General features: G+C 42.8%; 1 protein-coding gene across 30 annotated transcripts in view; it reads left to right on the plus strand.

The window, feature by feature from the left end:
- The window catches only part of SOX6 (SRY-box transcription factor 6), a 672,513-nt gene that overhangs the window by 589,992 nt on the left and 61,253 nt on the right, over positions 1 to 21,268 (plus strand). For all 30 annotated transcript variants that reach the window (XM_069091122.1, XM_069091109.1, XM_069091112.1 and 27 more), the window contains one exon: positions 2,018 to 2,202. In XM_069091122.1, coding sequence (XP_068947223.1) covers positions 2,018 to 2,202 — 185 coding nt within the window. The remainder of the gene's footprint in view (positions 1 to 2,017; positions 2,203 to 21,268) is intronic.

The raw sequence follows: 21,268 nt of genomic DNA on the forward strand, positions 1-21,268 counted from the left end.
ACTTTACCACAGCCGCCTAAACTTACTAGGCAGTGAATAATTGCTATCTTTTGGTCTAAAATTGGAAAATCTTATCCAAAGTACTCATCTTGCCTACAATAAAAATGCAACTCATGGAGGAAAATTTGTTTGATAGAGATATTCCTCGTCTCTCTCAAGCTCTTTTTCCTCTCTGTGTTCCATGGATGGATGGCAAGGAGAGTAAATATTGAGCCTGCCTTCCTTCCCAGCTTTGTCCTTCTGTTAGCACTATGCCCACGCAGGAAGCCCCACTGCTGTTCCAGTGGGGGCTGAGAGCAGCAAGTGTTGGGGAGAGGGGGGCAAGCAGGGACTAGAATTCTCTTTGTAAATAACTTAGGCAGCAGGATCTGTAGAATGCCTCATTAGCTATCTGCAGCAGTTTGGACATACATCCTGGCTCCAGTGGGGAGTACTACGGATCACCTCCCTCCCATTCTTTCCTACACTAGCTGGACTGATTCACTCTCTCTCTGTCTCTCTCTCTCTCTGTCTCTCTCTCTCTGTCTTTCTCTCTCTGTCTCTCTGTCTTTCTCTCTCTGTCTCTCTGTCTTCCTCTGTCTTTCTCTCTTCCTCTCTCTGTCTCTCTTTCTCTTTGTGTCTCTGTCTCTCCTGCTACCTCTTCCTTTTCCTCCCCCTCTCTCTCTTTACCTCTTCACTCATCAACTCATGAGTACATCCTTGATGCTTTTCTATGGGAGACTGAAGAACGCTCCTACAGCACACACATCTTCATATTAAAATGTAGAACTACTCATCTTCAGAAGTAAACTGGAGTAAGGTTGGCCTCTGGGTATGTGTCTTACTGCCAAGCTGGCATAGTAAAAGTTAGGCAGGCTGAGAGTGCTAGGGACTCCCCAATAATAATATTAATGCTTTGCACTAAAGATACAACATGGTATAGTGGGTTTGTGCTCATAGTATTGGAGTTAGAGCCAGTGTAAAGCCAAGCACAAGCAGCTCTCCAGAGGACTGCCATTATAGTCAGGGAGACTCAAGCTATCTGAACCTGGATAAGTAATAACCTCCCTGAAATAATTTCCTCATTTGTAAAATGGGGATGGGGGCAGCTAGGAGGCGCCATAGTGCATAAGGCACCAGACCTGGAGTCAGCAGACTCATCTTCTTGAGTTCAAATGTGACCTCAGACACTTTCTAGCTGTATGACCCTGGGCAAGTCACTTAACTTTGTTCGCCTCAGTTTTCTCATCTGCAAAGCTAGTTGGAGAAAGAAATGGCAAACCATTCCAGTGTCTTTGCCAAGCAAACCCCAAATAGGGCCATGGAGAGTTGTATAAGATGGAACAACATCAACCAAAATGGGAGTGATAATGGCTGCCACCTTGTAGACTGTCATGGAGATCCAATGAGAGGGCACATGTAGGGCGCTTTGCATGCCCTGAAGTGTTTTATCTATATCAACGCTGATTATTATGACTACTCATTTAGATAGCTCACAGGGAGGTGACACTGATGTTTCTAAAACTCTTTACAAACATGAGCTGCATGGGGTGGATGCCAGCAAAGGCCAATACTCCAAAACATCTTTGTGATAGATGGTGGTGATGTGGGTCCAGCCTCCAACTATAGGGAGGCTCCTTGGGGCACTTTTGTGCCCATTTTGCAGGTTCAGAAACTGAGCTCAAGAGAAGTAAAGCTTTCGGCTGGGAGCTTGTTGAAGGACAAGGCTGCTCAGTCCTCAATCCATTGTCGTTGCAGTGGACGCAGATTCACTTCACTTTGAGTGGGTTTGCAGAAAGGATGCGGCGCCTCTTGCTAGGTGTTTGCACCCCCTCCCCCCCCCCCATCATTTAATATGTTCTGAGGCTACAGAATGGAGAGGGAAGGGGCGGGGAGGGGAGCAGAGAGCCCCTTGCGTGTCTCCCCACCGACCTCCCCTGCACTATCTCAGACTGGGCGGGATACTGGGTCAGTGAGGGTGCTGGCCGTGTTGCTGCCACGGCCCATGCTTCCTAACAGGGGCATCCTGTACTTGCAGATATCCTGTCCAGCCTCAACTCGCCCGCCCTATTTGGGGACCAGGACACGGTCATGAAAGCCATTCAGGAGGCTCGGAAGATGCGAGAGCAGATCCAGCGGGAGCAGCAGCAGCAGCCGCACGGCCTGGACGGCAAGCTGAGTTCCATGAACAACACGGGCCTGAACAACTGCAGGAGCGAAAAGGTAAGAGGGACGGGGAGAAGGCGGGCCCGGCTGGGGGCCCTGGGCCCTGGGCCCCAGGGCGCCCGCTCTGCGTCCTCAGCCCGCCAAGCTTCGCTCTCGCCTCGGGCTTCCTGAGCGGCGCACACCCCGCGCCTCCCCAGCCGCGGGCCTGCCGGTGCGGGTCAAGGCCGAGAGCTCCAACAGAAGCTGGAAAAAACACCCTCCTTAAAATAAAACCCCCACATCTGTATTCCCAGGCAGCTCTCGCTGGAGCATGTGCACATGTGCTAATGGACTCACTGGACGGGTCTTTGCCTCCGTCTGAAGGCATGAAGATGCAGCTTTGGGGACAGGTCCCTTCCCTCTTCCCCGTCCTAACGGACTCTCTTAAGTTACTTACTGCATCTAGGGACACACTGGCCCAGAGATCCCGGCTGCAGGCCTGTGTGTCTGTGGTCACTTTCCCGGAAGCTGTTGAATTTTCAAGGCAACAGTGGACACTTTGCATCCGTAGATTTCCCAGACGAACCTTTTCTTGTGCCGAATTATCAAGGGTAGAGGGAAGAGAAGGAGGCCCCCAAGACGAGTGTCCCCCAGCTTTCTAGCCTCTCTGGCACTGGCTGCCTGAGTTGTCAATTCATTCCAGGTCAGCCAGAGTGCAGCAATTAAAAGCGATGGGAGGCTGACAGATCAGCCAGTCAGTGGCATTGATGGAAAGATGGAAGTAGGGAGGGAGGAAGGGGGAACAGTTGTCTTGGCCCCCCTCCCTCTACTTCTTCCTCTCTTCCCCTGTCCCCTCAACATCTGTGTGTACTCTATCCTACTACCAGGGTTACATCGGCAGAGGATTTCTTTTGACAGACCTAGGGAGACGGGAGAGAGTAAAAACACAGATATCCTTATATACTCACTATTATTAGCCGTTGACCCCTCAGTATTAATTCAGTTCAACAAAAATCAAGTAAACCTACTGTATGCTGGAGATACAAAGAAAAACTATCTTTGCCCTTAAGGAACTTTTATTCTACTGGGGGAATCGTGGGTTTGTTAGATCTTTCGCTGTGTCCCTGTGAGTAGGTTTTGATGGAGTAAGGAAAGGAAGAGGGAGAAAGTTAGGATGATAATGCCCGTCTGGCATGGGGGTAGTGGAGGAACAAAGGGAAGAGACTGTGGCATCAAGTCAAGTAACTGGTATGGAAAGACAAGACTTGGGACAACATACACTCCTTTGGTTTCCCACGGTTTTCCAGCTCTGGAAAGAGTTGTAAGGGAAAGTTGGTGGTAGCCTCAACATAATCCTATTAACCTATTAAAAAAAACAAATCCTCTTATCTATTGGTAATAGTGACCACTGGGCTGTCCACTATGCCCTGGCTCTCCATAGGTATGTCGCTAAATCAAGAGGACATTGGCGGTTTTATTTGCAGTTAATATGTTGACTTCTCTGAGTATTGCCTTCATAGATTCTCTCGAAAATCACGGAAAGAAAAGCCAACACTTAGTTTAGTTTAGGTGATCGTTCCAGACCTGCAGCACTCTCTGCTTGAGCATGGGCATGGGCCAGTCTGTGAGGCTAGTTTGATCCATTTCCAATTAGGCTCATACTAATGGCCACAGGAAATGCAGGACTCTATGAACATTCATATATACAAATTTAGATTGGTTCATTACTTTACTGAAAGTTGGTAGGTTTATACTAATGTTGCTGTTACTACTATTAAATATTACAAGAGGAAATACACGTTTCTATAGTGATCGACAGTTTGCAAGGTGTTTTCTTCACGGTTCTATTAGATGAATAGAGCAAAAATTATCCCATTTGACACATAAAGAACTCAGAGAGATGAAGTTAACTATAATCACACATCTAAGAAATGTCTGTTACAGGTTTGGAACCAATGCCCCGCTATCTCTTCTTCATACTTCCCCATGTTCTTATGTTCTTATCTAGTAGAAAGTCTTATTTGATTCAAATGACCAAAATTATCATTGCATAATCTAAAGGGATTCTGCCTTGGGCATTCTTGTGGGAGGGAAATACATATACTGGTTTTATTTGTGTTCTTGGTACTATAAGCATTTAAAATGGAATATGTGTAGATGATGATTTGATTTAGGGAAAAACTGAAGGAAATTCAGTGTCATGATTAGAATTCAGTTTTCTAGCATGTCACACACTGTGCAAAGTTAAATCTGTGGCTTGGACCCCATGTAGTTAGGCAAATCTCTATCCTCAGGAGTGAATTGGTGTTAGGCTGAACCTCCCTTCAAGTCCATGATTCACCCATGGTCAGACACCACAACCCTATGATTCTCAAGGCTCAGGCACAGTTGGAATGGAATAGAAGCAGCAGCATAGGCAGGACCCAATTTGAATACTACAAGCTAATTTCAAGTTTCTTTTCATATGATTTTTGCCTTATTCATCTAAGAAAACAGGGGTTCTTAAACTGGGGTCCACCAATACCCCAGGGGATATGTCAATAGATTTCAAGGGTTTTGTGAACTTAGATGGAAAAAAAAAAAGAACTAATTTAAGTTTTTCACTAAAATTCATGCTATTCCCTTCGATTATTTAAAAACATTCTAAGGTGTCCACAAGGCTTCACCAGACTGCTTAAAGGGTCCATGACCCTATATCTAGAAGGAATAAGACTGAGATTCTACAATGTTCAAGGTTTTATTTTGGAAGGAATAGGTAGAGATAGAGGAGTGTGGGAGGCAAGGGATGCTATTGTTCCTTTTCCACTCCCAATTATGTCCTTAAAAAACACCTAAATCTGACATTTTGATGTGGTATACACATAAAACCCAAATTTGTCCCAATTGTGATAAATCTATACATATAAATTTATTGCATAGCCATATAATGCATGTGTATGTATCTATAATATGCTTTCAAGCATATATGTGTCTACAAATATATTTACCCCTGGAGATGTTACAGTCTATTGGACAAATCCATATTTTGGCACTTTAAAATGAAAGATTTTTGGCCTGCTAGGCGTTCTGGTTGGCTGTTTCCCTGGGTGTTTAGGGATTGTTAAATATGTAGCTTGTAGGCACAATAGACTGTAACGGAACCTTGGGAGGGGTTCTGCTCCATGGTTGCAGGGTGGCATATGCCCACGGATTGGGAAAGGCCTGCCAGCACAAAGTACTTTTGGAAAAAGTGACTGGTCAGGTCTTTTTTGCTCTCTCAACCAACAAAATTCCACCATTTCAAGCCCAGTTCTAACTCCCCAGAGCAGTTAGATCCCACATAAAACCAAATGGCCCCCCAAAGTCATCTAATCCATCGAGTATTTTATGCATGACAATTCAAGATTGAATTTTAAATTTCTTGCTCCTGAGTCTTCTACAGAGACAGAACTAGGATCCCAAGCTTGGAGAGAGATAAGAAGCTGGAGTTATTAGCAGGGTCATTTTGGCTTTTGCAGTGCTAACATGGTGCCTGAGTGCACCCTAATGATTGGATGGACCAGTTTTCTCTGTGTACATGGATGGTTGGGCATCCTTCCTGACTCACAAAGATGCTTAGAGAGAATAACTATGGGAAGACATTGGAGAAATCATGTAGTACAATTCCATTTGTTGTTGTTGTTCAGTCAAGCATGACTCTCTGTGACCCCATTTGGGCTTTTCTTCCTTCTCCAACTCGCTTTACAGATGAGGAAACTGAGGCAAGCAGGGTTAAGTGACTTGCCCAGGGTTACACGGCTAAGTGTCTGAGGCCAGATTTGAACTCAGGAAGATGAGTCCTCCTGACTCTGGGCCTGGCACTCTATCCATTGCACCACCTAGCTGCCTCATTCTATTTTTACAGAAATGGAAATTGAGGCCAATTTGCCTAAAGTAATGTGGGTACTTTGTCTCTTTGACCCTCAAGTTTCCTTATCTGTGAAATGGGGATATAACATTTGCACTGTCTACCAGGAGTCAAGAAGTCTTGAGTTCAGATTTGATCTTGGACACTTACTAGTTATGTGGTCCTGTGTAACTACTTAACCCTTGTTTGCCTCAGTTTCCTGAACTGTAAAATGGGGATAATAATAGCACCTGCCTCACAGGGCTGTTGTGTGGATAAGATTGTAATAACTGGATAATAACCGTAAAGTATTTAGTACAGTTCCTGACACACAAGTTTTATATGAAGTTAGCTCTTTTCAGTTTTTTTAAAATAGGAATGTTAGATGGCATTGTCATTGTTGTTAGTCTTCTCATCTTTTTTGAAGGCATTCCTCTTGAAGTGGTCCTAACACGAGGCCCTGTGCTGCTATTGTTCTTCTATATCAAATGTTCTACTGCTTCTGTGGCTCTGGCCCCATGAATCTCAGTGTCTTCATCATTTATGAGGGAGCCTAGACTGACTGGCCCTTGGTTCTCTTCTGCCATTGAATCCTATAATTGAAAAGACAGAATTATGAGCTGGGATTTTTTCTTTTTTCTTTTTTAGCTTTTTGGAGGGCAATTGGGGTTAGGTAACTTGCTCAAGGTCACACGGCTAGTTTGTGTGTGTGTGTGTGTGTGTGTGTGTGTTAAGTGTCTGAGGCCAGATCTGAACTCAGGTCCTCCTGACTCCAGGGCCGGCACTCTACTCACTGTGCCACCTAGCCACCCCAGGGATTTTTTTTTAATGCCTCCTTTCCTGTATTGAAAAATGACACTGAAAATAGCCAGCTAGTATTTCTTTAACACTTCCTTCACCACCACCTTGGAAGGTGCTATCGTGCAAATATAATTTCTCTCTTTTTTACAGATGAGGTAAACAAAGGCACACTGGGGGGTGAAGTTACTTGCCAAGAATCACACATGTAGTAAATAGGAATGTCAAGATTTGAACACAGGACTCTTGACTCCAAACCCAGTGTTCTTTCTCCTTTGTGGTGCTATATAGAGACTCACCCTAGCAAAGGGGTAGTTCATTGTCCTTATGTGGAGTTTAAAAGAGAAAAAATAGACAGCTAAACCCTGAAGTTCCATAGCCTAGGCCTGCCAATTCCAGAAGGAACCATTTATTTTTTGAAAATGCAGAAATCCTGCTTCTCCCGGGTCTGTCCTACTCACCCACTGGGCTCGCTCAGACTTTCAGCTGATGTAACACTGCCCCCTTTGATTAGAAGTGGAAAACAAACTGGACACCAAGCCAGCCCTCAGCATGGTACTGTTGTGGTTTCATTGCAGCTCCACAATTGATTCAGATACTCATTGTGCATGCCAGGATAAGTTTAGGCGTGAGATCAATGCAGCCACCCAACAATGAGGAGAAGGAGGCTGGCCAAGTCATTGTTCACCAGGGCGTGTTGGGAACGAACTCTGCACCCAGCAGCCAGGCTGGGGAGGGTGGTGCCGGTTATTGCTCACAGGTGAACAGAGCCCGGTGAGTCAGGATTATCACTTTGGTACACAACTGATCCCCACATTCAGTGGCTGCACATTTCTTACCCAGCTCTGACGTGTCTGAAGTCTCTGACGTGACAATGGCCCGTGGAAGGTCTGAGGCAGAATTAAATGTGTTCTATGTGACAGTATCTTTCCTGAGTGTACACCTAAGTGCATGGGAGGATACATACACAACACACATACACAATACACACACCCACTCACTCACTCATGCTGCCATCCCACTCTCCATTTCTTTGGTGCAATCAAAAGTTTGTCACATAGAAATTCACGCCTGAGTATCTTCCAGGAAGGGGAAACATTCTAGGGACAGTATGGTACAGTAGAAAGACCCTGAGCTTGAGAAGTGTAGATTCTAGATATGCTTCCACCACTTTCCACAACAGCATACTGGGCTAGATTCTTTACATTCTCAAGTCTCAGTTCCCTTACCTGTAAAATGGAAGCAAAACTATTTCTCTTCCTCATCTCATATGAGAACAAATGAGCTCATGGGTCTAAAGGGTTTCAGAGCTAGATAGTGCTACAGACAGGTGACTTGTTATTATTCTTGATGACTGGACTTTGGTCGTCCATGATACTAGGATGTAAACACCTTGGCAGGTTACGCAGTGGAAGCAGGGGGAGGGAAGGAGGAGGTTAGTGGCAGATTCTAATTGCATCTTCCTGTGTATCCTATTAGAAAAGTTGTATAGTCACAGAAACATAGTATCTTAGAGGTGGATGGGACCTTGGAGACCTCTAAGACAACAGGGTTTAGAGTCACATGTTATAAGGTAGATTGTCTAAACAGACGAGACTAAACAAGGCTCAGAGGCATACCACGAATCTTCCAGGTTCTCATAAGGAGCAAATAGCGGACCTAGGATTCGAACCCAGATTATCTTACTCCATAATCAGAGAAAAAATAGACAATTAAACCCTGAGGGTCCATGGCCTAGGCCAGCCAATTGCAGAGGTTAGACTTTATTTTTGGAAAATAAGGAATTCTCTGCTCTACACTTTACAGAAATCTCTCTTTATGCTCTGCTGCCCTGACCCCATACCTGAGTAGGAATCCTTCAGCTGTTGTTTTCCAAAACCACCCACTCTTTATCAAAAGCTAGGGAACTAATTCAACTTAAATTTCATAACTATAAATCACAGTCTTAATGGAGTGAATGGGAAACAATGTAGTGGGAAAAAAGCCACTCAGTTCTTAATAGCAGCAACTAGCATTTCTGTAGTGTTTTAAAGTTTCTGAAGTGCTTGCCAGGCTTTATCTCAATTGAGTCTCAGAACAGCCTTGTGAGGGAGTTACACAAAGATTGTGTTGCCCATTTTATATGTAAGCAAACTGAGTCTCAGAGAGGTCCTGTGATCACACAGCTAGTATGTGTCAGAGGTTAGATTCAAACCTCAGTTCAGGGGCATCATCATTGTACCAGACTCTTGTGTGTGTGTGTGTGTGTGTGTGATGCACATTTCTTCAGTCTGTGATGTGATTCCTGAATCTCTGTGAGGATGCACAAAGGGATAGATCCATCAGAAGACCATGGTAACCAGCATGGATGCCTGAGCCCATCCCATCTTGGTCAGTTTTCAAAGTCTCAGGACTGGCCATAGAGAAGGCGAATAGCTGTGTCAAGCTAGCCCAGCATTCCTTTGATTGGGAGTTGCTTAGCTACAAGGTGAAGACCCAATTCAAAACAATAAAACAACAATAGCAACAAATTTGTTTGACTCCTTCTGTCTCTGTGCCTGTAGCAGAAGAATACGATCTCTATCAGTTTACCTGGCTGCCTGAAGGAACTTCCTTGAAGATGAGGCTTATAGATTGTTAGTATTTTTTAAAATCTCTCTCTAGAGTACTTCTTCTGTACAAAAGACAGACGATTTCTCGGAAGGGGCAGAGTCCAAGCAATGGGTCTTTTGCTCCACAAGGTGGAAAACAAACACATGCAGTAAACAGTTTTGCATAGATTTCCCCAGAGGGTGAATGAGCAGAGTTGCCTTTTAAGAAGTAAGATTTAACAAATGTGGGTATTTCATGGAGTAAGCTCACTACCATATGGCAAATCCTTTCAGATGCCTCCAACAGAGCAATCCTCTCAACTGATGTGACCCCTCCTCATGTCTGGCATATTTTAATTGTATTTGTTAACTTTTTATACAGGTCAGAGTGGGGAAATGAAGACCTTTAGAAAGAATTGACCTTTCTACTGCATTATAATCATAGAGCACAACATAGAAAAGTATATTATAGCCCCTTTGCTCAGAATAATAGCATCAGAGGGATGGAAGATACCTCAGAGATTTTTCATCTCATTCCAACTCTCCATTTTAGGACCTCAAGTATCTTAGTCCCATTCTTACAGGAAGGCCCTCATGGGGACCAGACGCTTGGTCTGGTGTCTTTCAGTCTGCTGCCTCTCTGCCTCATTCTTCTGGGCCTTACCATTACTGAAGCAGACAGCATGGCATCTTGGATAGAGAGATGACCAAAAAGCCAGGAAGGCTTGGATTTCATTCCCTTCTCTGATACATACTGGCCAGGTAACCCTTGATGAGCTGTCATGTCTATGGCATAGAGTCTGCCATACTCTACAGACAGCTCTGTAAGGCTATGCCTATCAGAGGTGCTCTCCATCTGTTTTGTTGGAAGCTTCTTCACTAGGGAGATCCTAGCAAAATCACTTCCTGGGTCCAGTCTCTATCGCTGTTACTGAAGCAATTTTCTTCCCTATTTATCATCAGCTTACATTTATACAGTCTTGTAAAGTACACAGTGCATGTATTATTATCCCCATTATACAGATGAAGAAAATGAGACCCATGGTGGTTAAGGGACTTTTCCGAAAGATGGGTGGGGTGGGGAATGTGTTACATAGTTAGTGAATGTTGAAATTGAGACCTGAAGCTGACTCCTGTGACTGAAAGTCCAATTCTTAGAATTATAGAATGTTAGAATTGAAAACAACCATAGAGATCATCTAATCTGACTTCCTTATTTAAAAAAAAAATGGAAGAACCTAAGACCCACTGAGGTTAACCAACATGTCTAAAGTTATTATTATTATCAACAACAGGAATAAATATATATAATATATGAAATTTATAAAGCCTTGAATTAAGCTATATCTAACATATTCATATTATAACATGTTATGTATTGATGGGCATAAATATATATACAATATATAATTTATGTCAATACATATACATATATAAAATTGTGATACTTAAAAATGCTTCATAGATATCATCCCATATAATCCTTATAGTCAACCTGTGATTGGTAATAATGTAAGAATTATTCTCTTCATTTCATAGACAAGAAAAGGGAGGCCCAGGAAGGCTAATTAATTAATTGATTGATTGATTTTCTGTCCTTGGTCACAGAGGAAGTATCAAAGGGAGAATCTTCCTGACCCCAAGTCCAAAACTCCCCCAGACCCAAACCTGTACTTTTTACTCCAAGGTCAAGTCCAATGCTCTTTCCAAACCACCATGCTTCCTATTGATTCAACTGGACTTTTTCTTCAATAAGGAAGGAAAAAAAATCTGATTGTAGATAAATACCGTAGGAAGATACCTTATCAGAATATTGCAAAATTAAAGTGTGCCTTATTCTTATGGGATGCCAAAGATGTCTTTTCTTTCTACTATACTTTTCCATTTCTCTCCTGTCCTTTTCTTTCAGGCTCTCCCACATAGCTGATGGGATGAAAAATGCTGCTCTCTTATGGTAGGGGCAATAGCAGTCTGTATTTCTCTAGGTTGATCTTTATTTGAAGCTAATTGAAATCATCCCCTTTCCTTATTAAGGACTTCTGCCTCTCTTCTCTTTCCTGTCTTTAGATCAGGCCTGTCACAGTGTAAGCATTTTGGCACAAATGCAGGAATAAACACACCCACAAAGCTAATCATCCTTGAATTATCCCACATGTCATGAAAGACTAGCATGATAAACAGGATATCGTCACTAGGCGTGACACATGTGCTGTCAGGAAAGTCGCTGTCATAGATCCTGGGCATCAGATGGATTGGGTGTTGGGAGCCACTCACCCAAGGCAGCTTGTAAGTCATACCTGAGAGAAGCTCCTAGCTTCCCCCCACCCCAGGTTTCTGATCCTGCAAATTATCTACGTTCCCCAAGTGACTTGGAAAACTCAGTCAAGACGTTGAACCATTTTCAAACATTTGAATTGGACAAAATTCAAAACACATGTGGCTAGGAATTTTTCAGTTTCATTCTTTTAAATATATTTAAAGAAAATTAGATAAATATTTATTTTAGTTTCTTGATGACACCAGAGAAACTGGACTGGAGTCCTTTGATTCCTGGGAAGCCTTCTATAAAGAAACTATGATAACAAAAGCAACAAAATAAAAAGGGCAAATTGGATGTTTCAAAACCAAGTAAAGCTTGAAAATGCGATGTTTAGTTTTAGTGTAAAATACTAAACTCCCAAAGAAGCTGGAATCATTTCTAAATGTCATCCTTGGACCTTTATACATATTCCTCCTTTTAATAAAAGCCATAACTAGGATAGGGCAGCTGAGATTTTTTCCCAGGGCACCAAAATTTAGAGGGAGACAAAAACACGTGAAGGTTTCCAATAGAATAAAGCAGCTTAGTTTAACACCAAGCTAGCAAGAATTATTAGATAGGAAGCTCCAGAGCTCTTTCCCCTTAGTGGTTACACACCAGGAAAACTGCTCCATCAGTGGCAGGTTCTAGGTGACCCAGTCTGCATATTTTCCTCCAAGCAGTTATACTTCAGATGCCCTCCTTTCTGCCTATCTCCAAAGGCACCCCCTCACCTGTGTTTTGTGTCACTTGCCATGGATACAAACATTACTAATTGCAGTTCTGATTATAAAAGAGATCACCCACCCACCCTCCAAACCCAAATCTAAGTAGAGACAAAAGGGGTCTAAGCTGGAAGGAACCCCGGAGACCAGGTGGTAGTCTAGAATACTACAGCTTAGACAGGTGAAGGGACTTGTCCAGGAACATACAGGAAATTATTGGTGGAGTCAGGATTAGGACAGAGTTCTCTTTGACCCTGACCTCATGCCCATTCTACTCTGCCATGCTGCCCTTGGGTGTAGGAAAGGATTTGCATTTTTAGGCTTCTTAGAAAAAATGTAGTCTGTCAACCGAAGTTACATTGTGGTCCCTCAGGTCCACTTAAAGCTAGATGCTCCATAGTGATCCTGAAACAAGACCCGCAGAAGACGGAGGCAAGAACATCAGCTTTGTGTGTGCTCTCCAGTCTCGGGGACTTCATTTACCAATAACTTCTGTTGTATTGCAAGGACTTCATGTCGGAACTTTTATATGGGACTTGGGATGTGGGACTCTAGACTCCACTGAATTTCTGGCGTCCCTGGCACCAGTCATGTAACATCCCAGAGATGTTTATTAGATTTATAAGTACAATTAAACTTTGAAGAACCCCACTTTTTAGAGGGATCAAAAATGTTTCTTCCTGGCTGATCATCTAGGCCTAGATAGCATGTTTGGCTTTGGGTGGGGCATCCATTGTTCTCCACATCTCAGTATCAGTACATGAGACATTGGTTTGTGGTCATTTTTACATGCAGACCCTGGGATGAGCATGCCATTCTGTGGATACTTGGCATCCTCTCTGGGAGACCTGGAGTTAGGACCTGGCTCCCAGCCCCATCGATGGCCCAGACTATACCTTCTCCCTCCCTTCTAAACTAACCTGGTCCCGATCATCACACATAGGTTATTGTTAGCTCTTTGCCAGAATTACACTTTGAGCTGCATTCCAGTCAGCATCTTTAGATGCTCATGAATAAGATTAAGGCCCCCTAAATGCTTTCTGCCCCACAAGGGATGGCCCTTTATCGAGGGATTACCCTCTTGTATTTATTTCTGAAAGCCCTCTAAGCTCTTTCTGCCTTATTATTAGTGAGATCAGCAGCATCAATCCTCAGATGCCACAAAGGACTTCTTTTAAAACACATTCCCCTGGGGCCACAACTCTCCATCTCCCCCAGGTAGCAGGAGGCCCCATGGTCCTTCTCAGCAAAGTTGCTTACTCTTTGACTGCCTTTTTTCCCCCCATCCTAAGGGGAAAAAGCCTCAGCATTTTCCTCAAAAGAAAAACAGCAAAACCTAAATTAAGAATAAGGATAAGATGGTGTTTGTTCCTTGTTCAGTCACCATGGGTTAATTATCCTAAATTTCCCCACCTGTAAATTGGGCATAATAATACTATCCAAGGATGTTCTGGTAAAGAATAAGAATCAACTCTCCAGAAACACACACGTACATATGCGCGCAACACACTTTTATGTTTGTAGCATTTTAATGTTCAGAGTGTCAGGGGCCTCCTTGCTGTTCCTTTCACATGACATTCTCTCCTGTGACTGAACATTTTCACTGCCTGTCTCCAGTGCCTGGGACATCGTCCCTCCTCATCTCAGCCTCCTAGCTTCCCTGGCCTCCTTGAAATCTCAGCTAAAATCTTTTTCAAGAAGGCTTTTCTAGGCTTCCTTAGTCTTACAGGCTTCCTTAGTCTTCCCGCCTTTCTTCTGAGACTGTTCTCAATTTATCCTGTCTAAATCCTATGTGTACCTATTGTCTACCTCATTAAACTTAGACCTCCCTGAGGGCAGGCACTGCTTTTTTGTTGTTGCTGTTTTCTTTCTCTGTATCCTTTTTAATTTCTTTGTATCATTTATCATGGTGTCTGATACACATCGTTTAATAAGAACTGGTTGACTGATTGACTTTACATACATTAGCTCATTGGATCAGAAGATTAAACCAATTGTACAATATAATGACATTTCAATATTTCAGTGGAATGAAATACTAGATTTTAAAATGAAGTCAGTTTGTTATACACTTTCTATTTCCTAGAGATGTAAGAGCCCATGCAATTCTTTTCTGGGCAGTACAATGGATGCAAGTACTTAGACTCTGTGGAGTTTAAAATCTGCTAGGAACATGATCTTTTTAATCCTAATAACACCCTGCAAAGGAGATTAGTGGAAAGAATATGGTTATTTTCATTCTAAGGCAGGGGATGCTGATTCAAATGAGGCAAAATGGCTTTTCCCAGATCCATGTGGTGACTTACTATACCTTTTGGGAAAAAACCCAAGCCCTCCCCTTGGCTCTAATGTTCCTGCTTCCACTCCTATAACTGTCTCAGGATCAGGGATATAACATGTCCATTGTCATTATTAATAAATGGCTTCTGCTGGTGGTGGGCCCACAGGCTCTGGGGGTCCAGCCACATGCAAGGCACAGATCTTGAATTAGAAGGGCTTCCAGTCTAACTGTAGAGTTAAACCCCATGTCTTTGAGACACAAGATCACATGGCTACAGTGTCCCTGAAGGACACAGATAGTTGTTGAGCATCATTGTGAGACTTAGAATCTAGAGACATAGGTTTGAACCTTCAGACTGACAAATATTAGTTGTGTGACTCTGGGCAAATTACCTCTCTAAGGCTTATTTTCTTTAATTGTAAAAGAGGGAGTGCTTTAATACTTTTAAATTTAATGATTATTTTTTTTTCAATTAAAGATAAGATTCCTTCTTTCACCCATCTGGGAAAAAAGAAAAGAAAAAAAATTGGTGACAAATATGCATAGTCAAGCAAAACAAATTCTTACATTATCCATGTACAAAAATATTTGCTTCATTCTGCATCTTGAGTCCATCACCTTTTTGTCCAGAGGCAGGTGGCACACATCATTGATCTTCTGGAATCATGGTTGGTCATTTTATCTATCAACGTACATCAATCTTTCAAAGTTTTTTTTTGACTTCTCAATATTATTACATAAATTGTTCCCTTGGTTCTTCTCAGTTAACTCTGTATCGGTTCATACAGATCTTTCTGGGTTTCTCTGAAATCATCAATTTCATCATTTCTTAAACTACAATATTAATCCATTCATACATATAATATAATTTATTCAATCATTCCCCAACATGAAGCCTTTCTGGATACCCTCAACTTCTAGTTCTCTCTCTCCCAAACCACCTGATATTTTATTGCTTTGTGTACTTCATATTTATGCTGGATATATTATTATTTGTCCTCCTTGTCTTCCCCATTTGAATGCAAGCTCATTGTGAGTAGGGATTTTTTTTTTTCATTCTCTGTCTTGTGTTCCCCTGCCTATCAGGGCCTGGCGCATAGTAGGGGCTTAATAGATATTTGTCGATTGACTGATTGATTGACTTAACCTGTCATGTCCCTTAGTCCTGGTGAAGCCAGGTGGAGTTTAAAAAATGAGGGTGATGGTGGTAGAATTTACTAGATGACACATCTGAAGGGTTGCCCTGTAAGACTTTCAGTGAAAGCCTATAGAATGTCTATCACAGAAAGCCATCCAGGTACTGTTTTTGTCTGGCTTGGTGCTGGAGGCCAAGTTTGATCCCACTTTGTGTGTCTCAGTTTTACTGCCGATAACATGGGGAGAGCAGCTGGAGCCCCTCTGGATTGACAGGCCTAGAGGCCCTAAGTTTGTGACTATTAGGCAAGCATGGGGCCAGGCAGGGCCTCTCCATCCTGCAAGGCCCTGGTGGTGTGTGTGTGTATGTGTGTGCCCTGCTTATGGTTTCCTCACAACTGGCTGCTCTCCACTCCCTCAGGCCTGCTGAATGAATAAGGCACATGCCACCGTCTTTTCATAAATAAGACAATTCCTTGTTTATCATCTTTGTGGGTGGTAGTGGGAAGGAGAGGATGTGGAAAGGAAGTCTATCTTGAGTAAATCAGGCCTGTTGTACCATAGATCTCTGGGGTTTATAGGAAGCATCTATTTTCCCTCCTAAGAATTAGCTGAGGATTGAGAATTAACTAAACGTAGATGGATTTACTGATCAGCACAATGCAGCGAGATCCAAACACCCTCTGTCTGCGTTAATGAATCGCAGGCAGCTTCTGACCACTGGTTTTTCAGAAGTCATTTCTGAAAGCTTATATAAATTTTTTTTAAAGGTAACTTAATGGAATGAAGAAAAGGTACAAAATTATCTATGGGCGATGTTCGAGGGGATATTAAATATTGATTTATCTCCTAGTAAGAATCATACTAAAGAATGAGGCTTGCCGTCAAAACCATTTATCTGGAATGCAAACGGTATGCCTGTGTTTAGTACAATGGACAAATGAATCTTGAAAGAGGTAGGAGCGCCGGGGCCCAGCATTTCAGCTCCATCAGATGGCTTTCAGAATCGGCAGGGAGAGAATTTGCCTTTCAGACAGAATGGTTCCTAAATATATCATGTTGTTTATATTAAGACTTGTCTCATTTCTTTGGTCCAAACAGACTCATCATGAATCCTTTCTTGTCACACTACCAATAAAAGAGTGAAACCCACAAAGCTCCTACCAATTAGAGATTTTCATATTCCCTCACTCCAATGCAGATCAGCCAAAGAGAGCTGGTCAGCCTGGGAAGTCTTTATCCCCCCACCCCCTGCTTTTCCGTCATTGTCCATGTATTCCTTAGGAAAGTCAGTTTCTTGTCACAAGAGAGATGTCGGCCCATATGAGATTTGACCAATGGAAAAACAGAGTCTTCATTGCCCTTTCTAGAATGGAAAAGTTGCTGTGTGGTAGAATTTGTGCTGGTTTGTTTTTACCATTGAGACCAATACTTCATGCAGAATGATGCTGGAGATACATCAGATATGTTGCACCGAGGCTTCATACTTCAGAGGTTGGGCTAGCTATCCTTTGAGGACCCTTTTAGCTCTGAGATTTTAGAATTTTATGAGATTTTCCCTATAGTGGCTAGCATTTACCCACTGATTTTAACAGTAATTGTTTTACCCAGGACCTTAACCTCTTCAGTCACTAATTAGTTTAAAAAACACCACAATGTGCCATGCAGGAGTCTATGATTCGAGGAGAAAACGGCCAACTATAATAATGTTCATATAGCAAGCAATTTGTTCTGGTAATTTCTTGTGTGTCCCCTCCCCCCCCCCAAAAAAGCTTAAATTAACTTGTTAGGTAATGTGGTATTCTGAAATTCTGTTAGCTGAATGTAGTACCCCGAATAGGTTTCCATTCTCTTGTTTGGGGGCCAAGTGGCAGGCCTGCTGTTCTGAATTTAGAATAGGCAGATGGGTTCCCAGGATGTCAGATGTAGCCTTCTGGACAGAGAGAGAGTAGAGGGCACATGAGAGCACCATAGAAGATAGTGCCATCATTTCACATTCTGCAGGTTAAATTGGATGGATGGTATCACACCCTTTGAAAGCCCCAGATCTGAATCTGGGGTTTTAAATACCTTTCCATCTCTGAGTACCTGGATCCCAACTGAAGAGGGCAAATGTGTTGTATTTTTGTTTTTGTCTTCTTTCTTGGACCCAATCAGGAGTTCTGTTCTAGTCTTAGCACCAACTGGCTGTTTGAATTCTTTGCTGAGAAAAAAAGAAACAGATTAATTCCTGAGTTCTTGAGAAATAAATTCTCTCCTCGAGCTATGCGTGCTGTTGCATCCTGTAATGCATACTGCATCTCAATGGGCACCCTAGGAACACAGGGGATGATAAAGGCTCCCTTTAATATGATCTAAAAATCAAAGCAGGGTCTACCCCACACTTCCTAGGAGAGGAAGTTTTCAAATCCCTTTGCTTCCGAGACTTATCCAGGAAGGGCAGGTGATTTTGCCCTTTCTGCCACAGGCAGGGACCAAATGCTCATCTACACCCAGACATCTCCCTGTGCACTGGGCTGGGCTGGCCAGCCAGTGGATGACAAATGGGGTGATGTGTGGAGAGTACATCCCTCATTTACATCACATGCATAATGTACTCCCACTAGCTACGATATGAGATGGGTGGGCCTGGCAGTGTTGCCTAACACACATGGTAATCAGCACATTTTCTTGAGGCTGAAATAATCAGAGGAGCAGGCAGTGATGTGGGAACGAGGGGAAATAACACGCCGGAATGATGTTTCAAGCATTGTTCTCTCGTCATCCCTCTTGACGTGTTTGCTTTCCCTTGGAGCGGGACAAAGGAACCTTGAATCTAACAGAGTCAAACATGGCAAATGGAAAGACAGGCATGCTTCCGGCATGGAGCGCCAGCCTAGGAAAACAGAGAACATGGTCCTGGCCAGAGGGTCAGAAATCTACAACTGTAAGGGAGCCTGAGGGTCAAGCAGTTCAGCAGGTGATTAGAGAGACTTCCCCAGCTAGTGTAGACAGAGCAGTAGAGACTAGTGGTGCTTCTTTTAGCCTAGGCTGTGGGTAGATGTGTGCTTATGTTTTTCAGCTCCAGGACAGACATGAGACCTGGACAAAGAATGCCTCTCGTCTCTCATTTTTGTACGAGTGAAACACAGACCTAAGTCAGCTCTAGTCACTAAGCTCCTAATTTTAAAAATGAAGTAGAATGGGGTTTTCTTTCAGATTATCACCTGATGCCTTAATTATCCTATTCTTTTTAAACATTGGCCTTTGCCTATTAACAACCTTATCTCTTTCACAGATTCATTAAAGGGATCATAATTTCATGGCATTTCTTGCCTACATCGCTCAAGATTTTAGCAAGTGTAGTCCTACATACATTTGACAAAGCAATTTGCCAGTCCCTGCTCTACAGCCGTTTACAGTATTCTCAAATAACTCTTACACATGAGTTCAGCCAATAATCGGAAGCCCAGATGTTTGAACCAGATATAGCAGATACATTGGAGCTATATTTTAAACACAGCCACTTTTCCTTTGTCTGCTAATCAGCTTCATAACGTTGCACTTGGCCATTTTCAGCTGTGCTCTAATTAAACCTGGAAGCGCATCTGGCACAGACGCACCCTGCCCCACCTCCAGGCATGAGAACGCACACCCATGCCCACTTGCCTGGGCCCTCTCTGCACATGTGCATGAGTGGCTGTGCGCTGGCCTGCCTCTATTTCTTGCTGTCATCTGAAAATGAAAGGAACTTTTTGGAGTTGAGCTGCAGCATCCTTTGTCTTTTTGAGAAAGGGGTTTAAGTCTAGGTTAGCCTCCCTTTCCCTCCCTTTCCCCCTCCCCCATATTCACACTGTACATTTTATTTGGAAAATTGATCACTCCCAATGAAAAGCAAGATGATTTCTGAGTTCAGTCTTCAAGAACATAACTAAGATTCTCTGTGAAAGAAATAGAGTCTAAGACCCCAAAGTACTTCAGGGAACTGCACTTGGAAGAATAGTGGGAGAAAGGTTGCTCTTCAGCCCCCAATGGCGCTTTGTTCTTCCTTTGCAATTAGACATTTTCTCACAAACATATGTCGTACTTTGCCCTGTTGAATAATTTCCTTTTTGCTTCTGTCTGGCCACTTCTGACATGGAGCTCTGTCAGTCCTTCTCCTCTGACTCACAGGAGTAATGGAAGCCAGTCTAAGTCATTTTCTGGGAATCCAACCCGGCGAGACTGTTGTGGAGGCTCATTTTGGGGTGCAGTGGATCCTGGTTCCGGTGAGGAGGTTTTTAATCTGCGTCTTATTTAGTCTGGCATGCAGTGTGACACCAGTTAATTGCATGTTATTTCGTGGTAACAACAGAGTAACTACATGTTAACTCTGTTGGAAGTAATGGTAATTATACAGTCATTGATATCAGTTCTCCCACATCTTTGGAGAACCATACAATTAACACATATCACCACAGTTGGGCACTCTGTCTTTTGTCCTATGTGAGATTACTGATACTGGAATACACGTCTTTTTTTTCTAGAATATTTAGGTGACCTATAGGCATCCTTTCTTTGTCTTTAAAAAAGCTTTCCAATTTTAGTAACAACTTGAAAATATGATTTAAAAATATCAGTATAGATTTCAATCAATTAATAAACATTTATTAAACATTAATGAAAATTAAGCTCTGGAGATACGAAAAGAGGCAAAAGACGGTCTCTGGTCTCAAGGAACTTACAATATAATAAGACTCAGAAGCAAGCCTGGTTTTTCATTTGAGAATTCATGTTTGACTTCCTTGGACTTTTGTAACATTTCCTTCAGAGAGCAGTGAGGAGGAATAACTGGTCATCAGGGTATTAACCTTTGACTTTTGAATTCAATTCTTTCTTACCCCATCCTTGTCACTGGATGAGATTTTACTTATAGAAATGGAGATGTGTTCTGTCCCAGCCCCATCACTGAATCCTTCTCCCTTTCTGTCTTCCTCTCCCTTCTAATTTTCACAGGCTCCTGCCTCCTCTTGCTCTGGGCTCCCTGCCACAGTACATTGGAGGGGACCTTGGATATGTACCCATCATACCTGGTCTAGAGTCCTCATTTTCCTACCTGTTAGCTACTGACCCTAGTCAACCCACTTTACCCCTCTGAGTCTCAATGCAGTCATCTGTAAAATGACTGTAAAAAAACATAAAAAATGCCTACCTGGCCAATTATTTGACTAATGTGAAGAAACATTTCCTAACAATAAAGTTGGTTCCAAAGTGGAACGACTGCCATTCAAGGTAGTGAGTCCCTATCACTGTAAGTATCCATACAGAGGCTAGTATCATAAAGGGATTTCCTGTTCAGGTAGGAGTTGGACTAGATGTTCTCTGAGTTTCCTGTGCTAACCCTAAGATACTTTGAGATTTGTAAACTCCTGCAAAGTGCTTTTCAAATGAGAGATTCCATCTATCTTTCCTTCCTTCCTTCCTTCCTTCCTTCCTTCCTTCCTTCCTTCCTTC

Source organism: Petaurus breviceps, unplaced genomic scaffold (genome assembly GCF_028583685.1).
Source record: "Petaurus breviceps papuanus isolate PSGF00001 unplaced genomic scaffold, PetGlider_PUasm1.0 188, whole genome shotgun sequence".
Taxonomy (NCBI): Eukaryota; Metazoa; Chordata; class Mammalia; order Diprotodontia; family Petauridae; genus Petaurus; species Petaurus breviceps.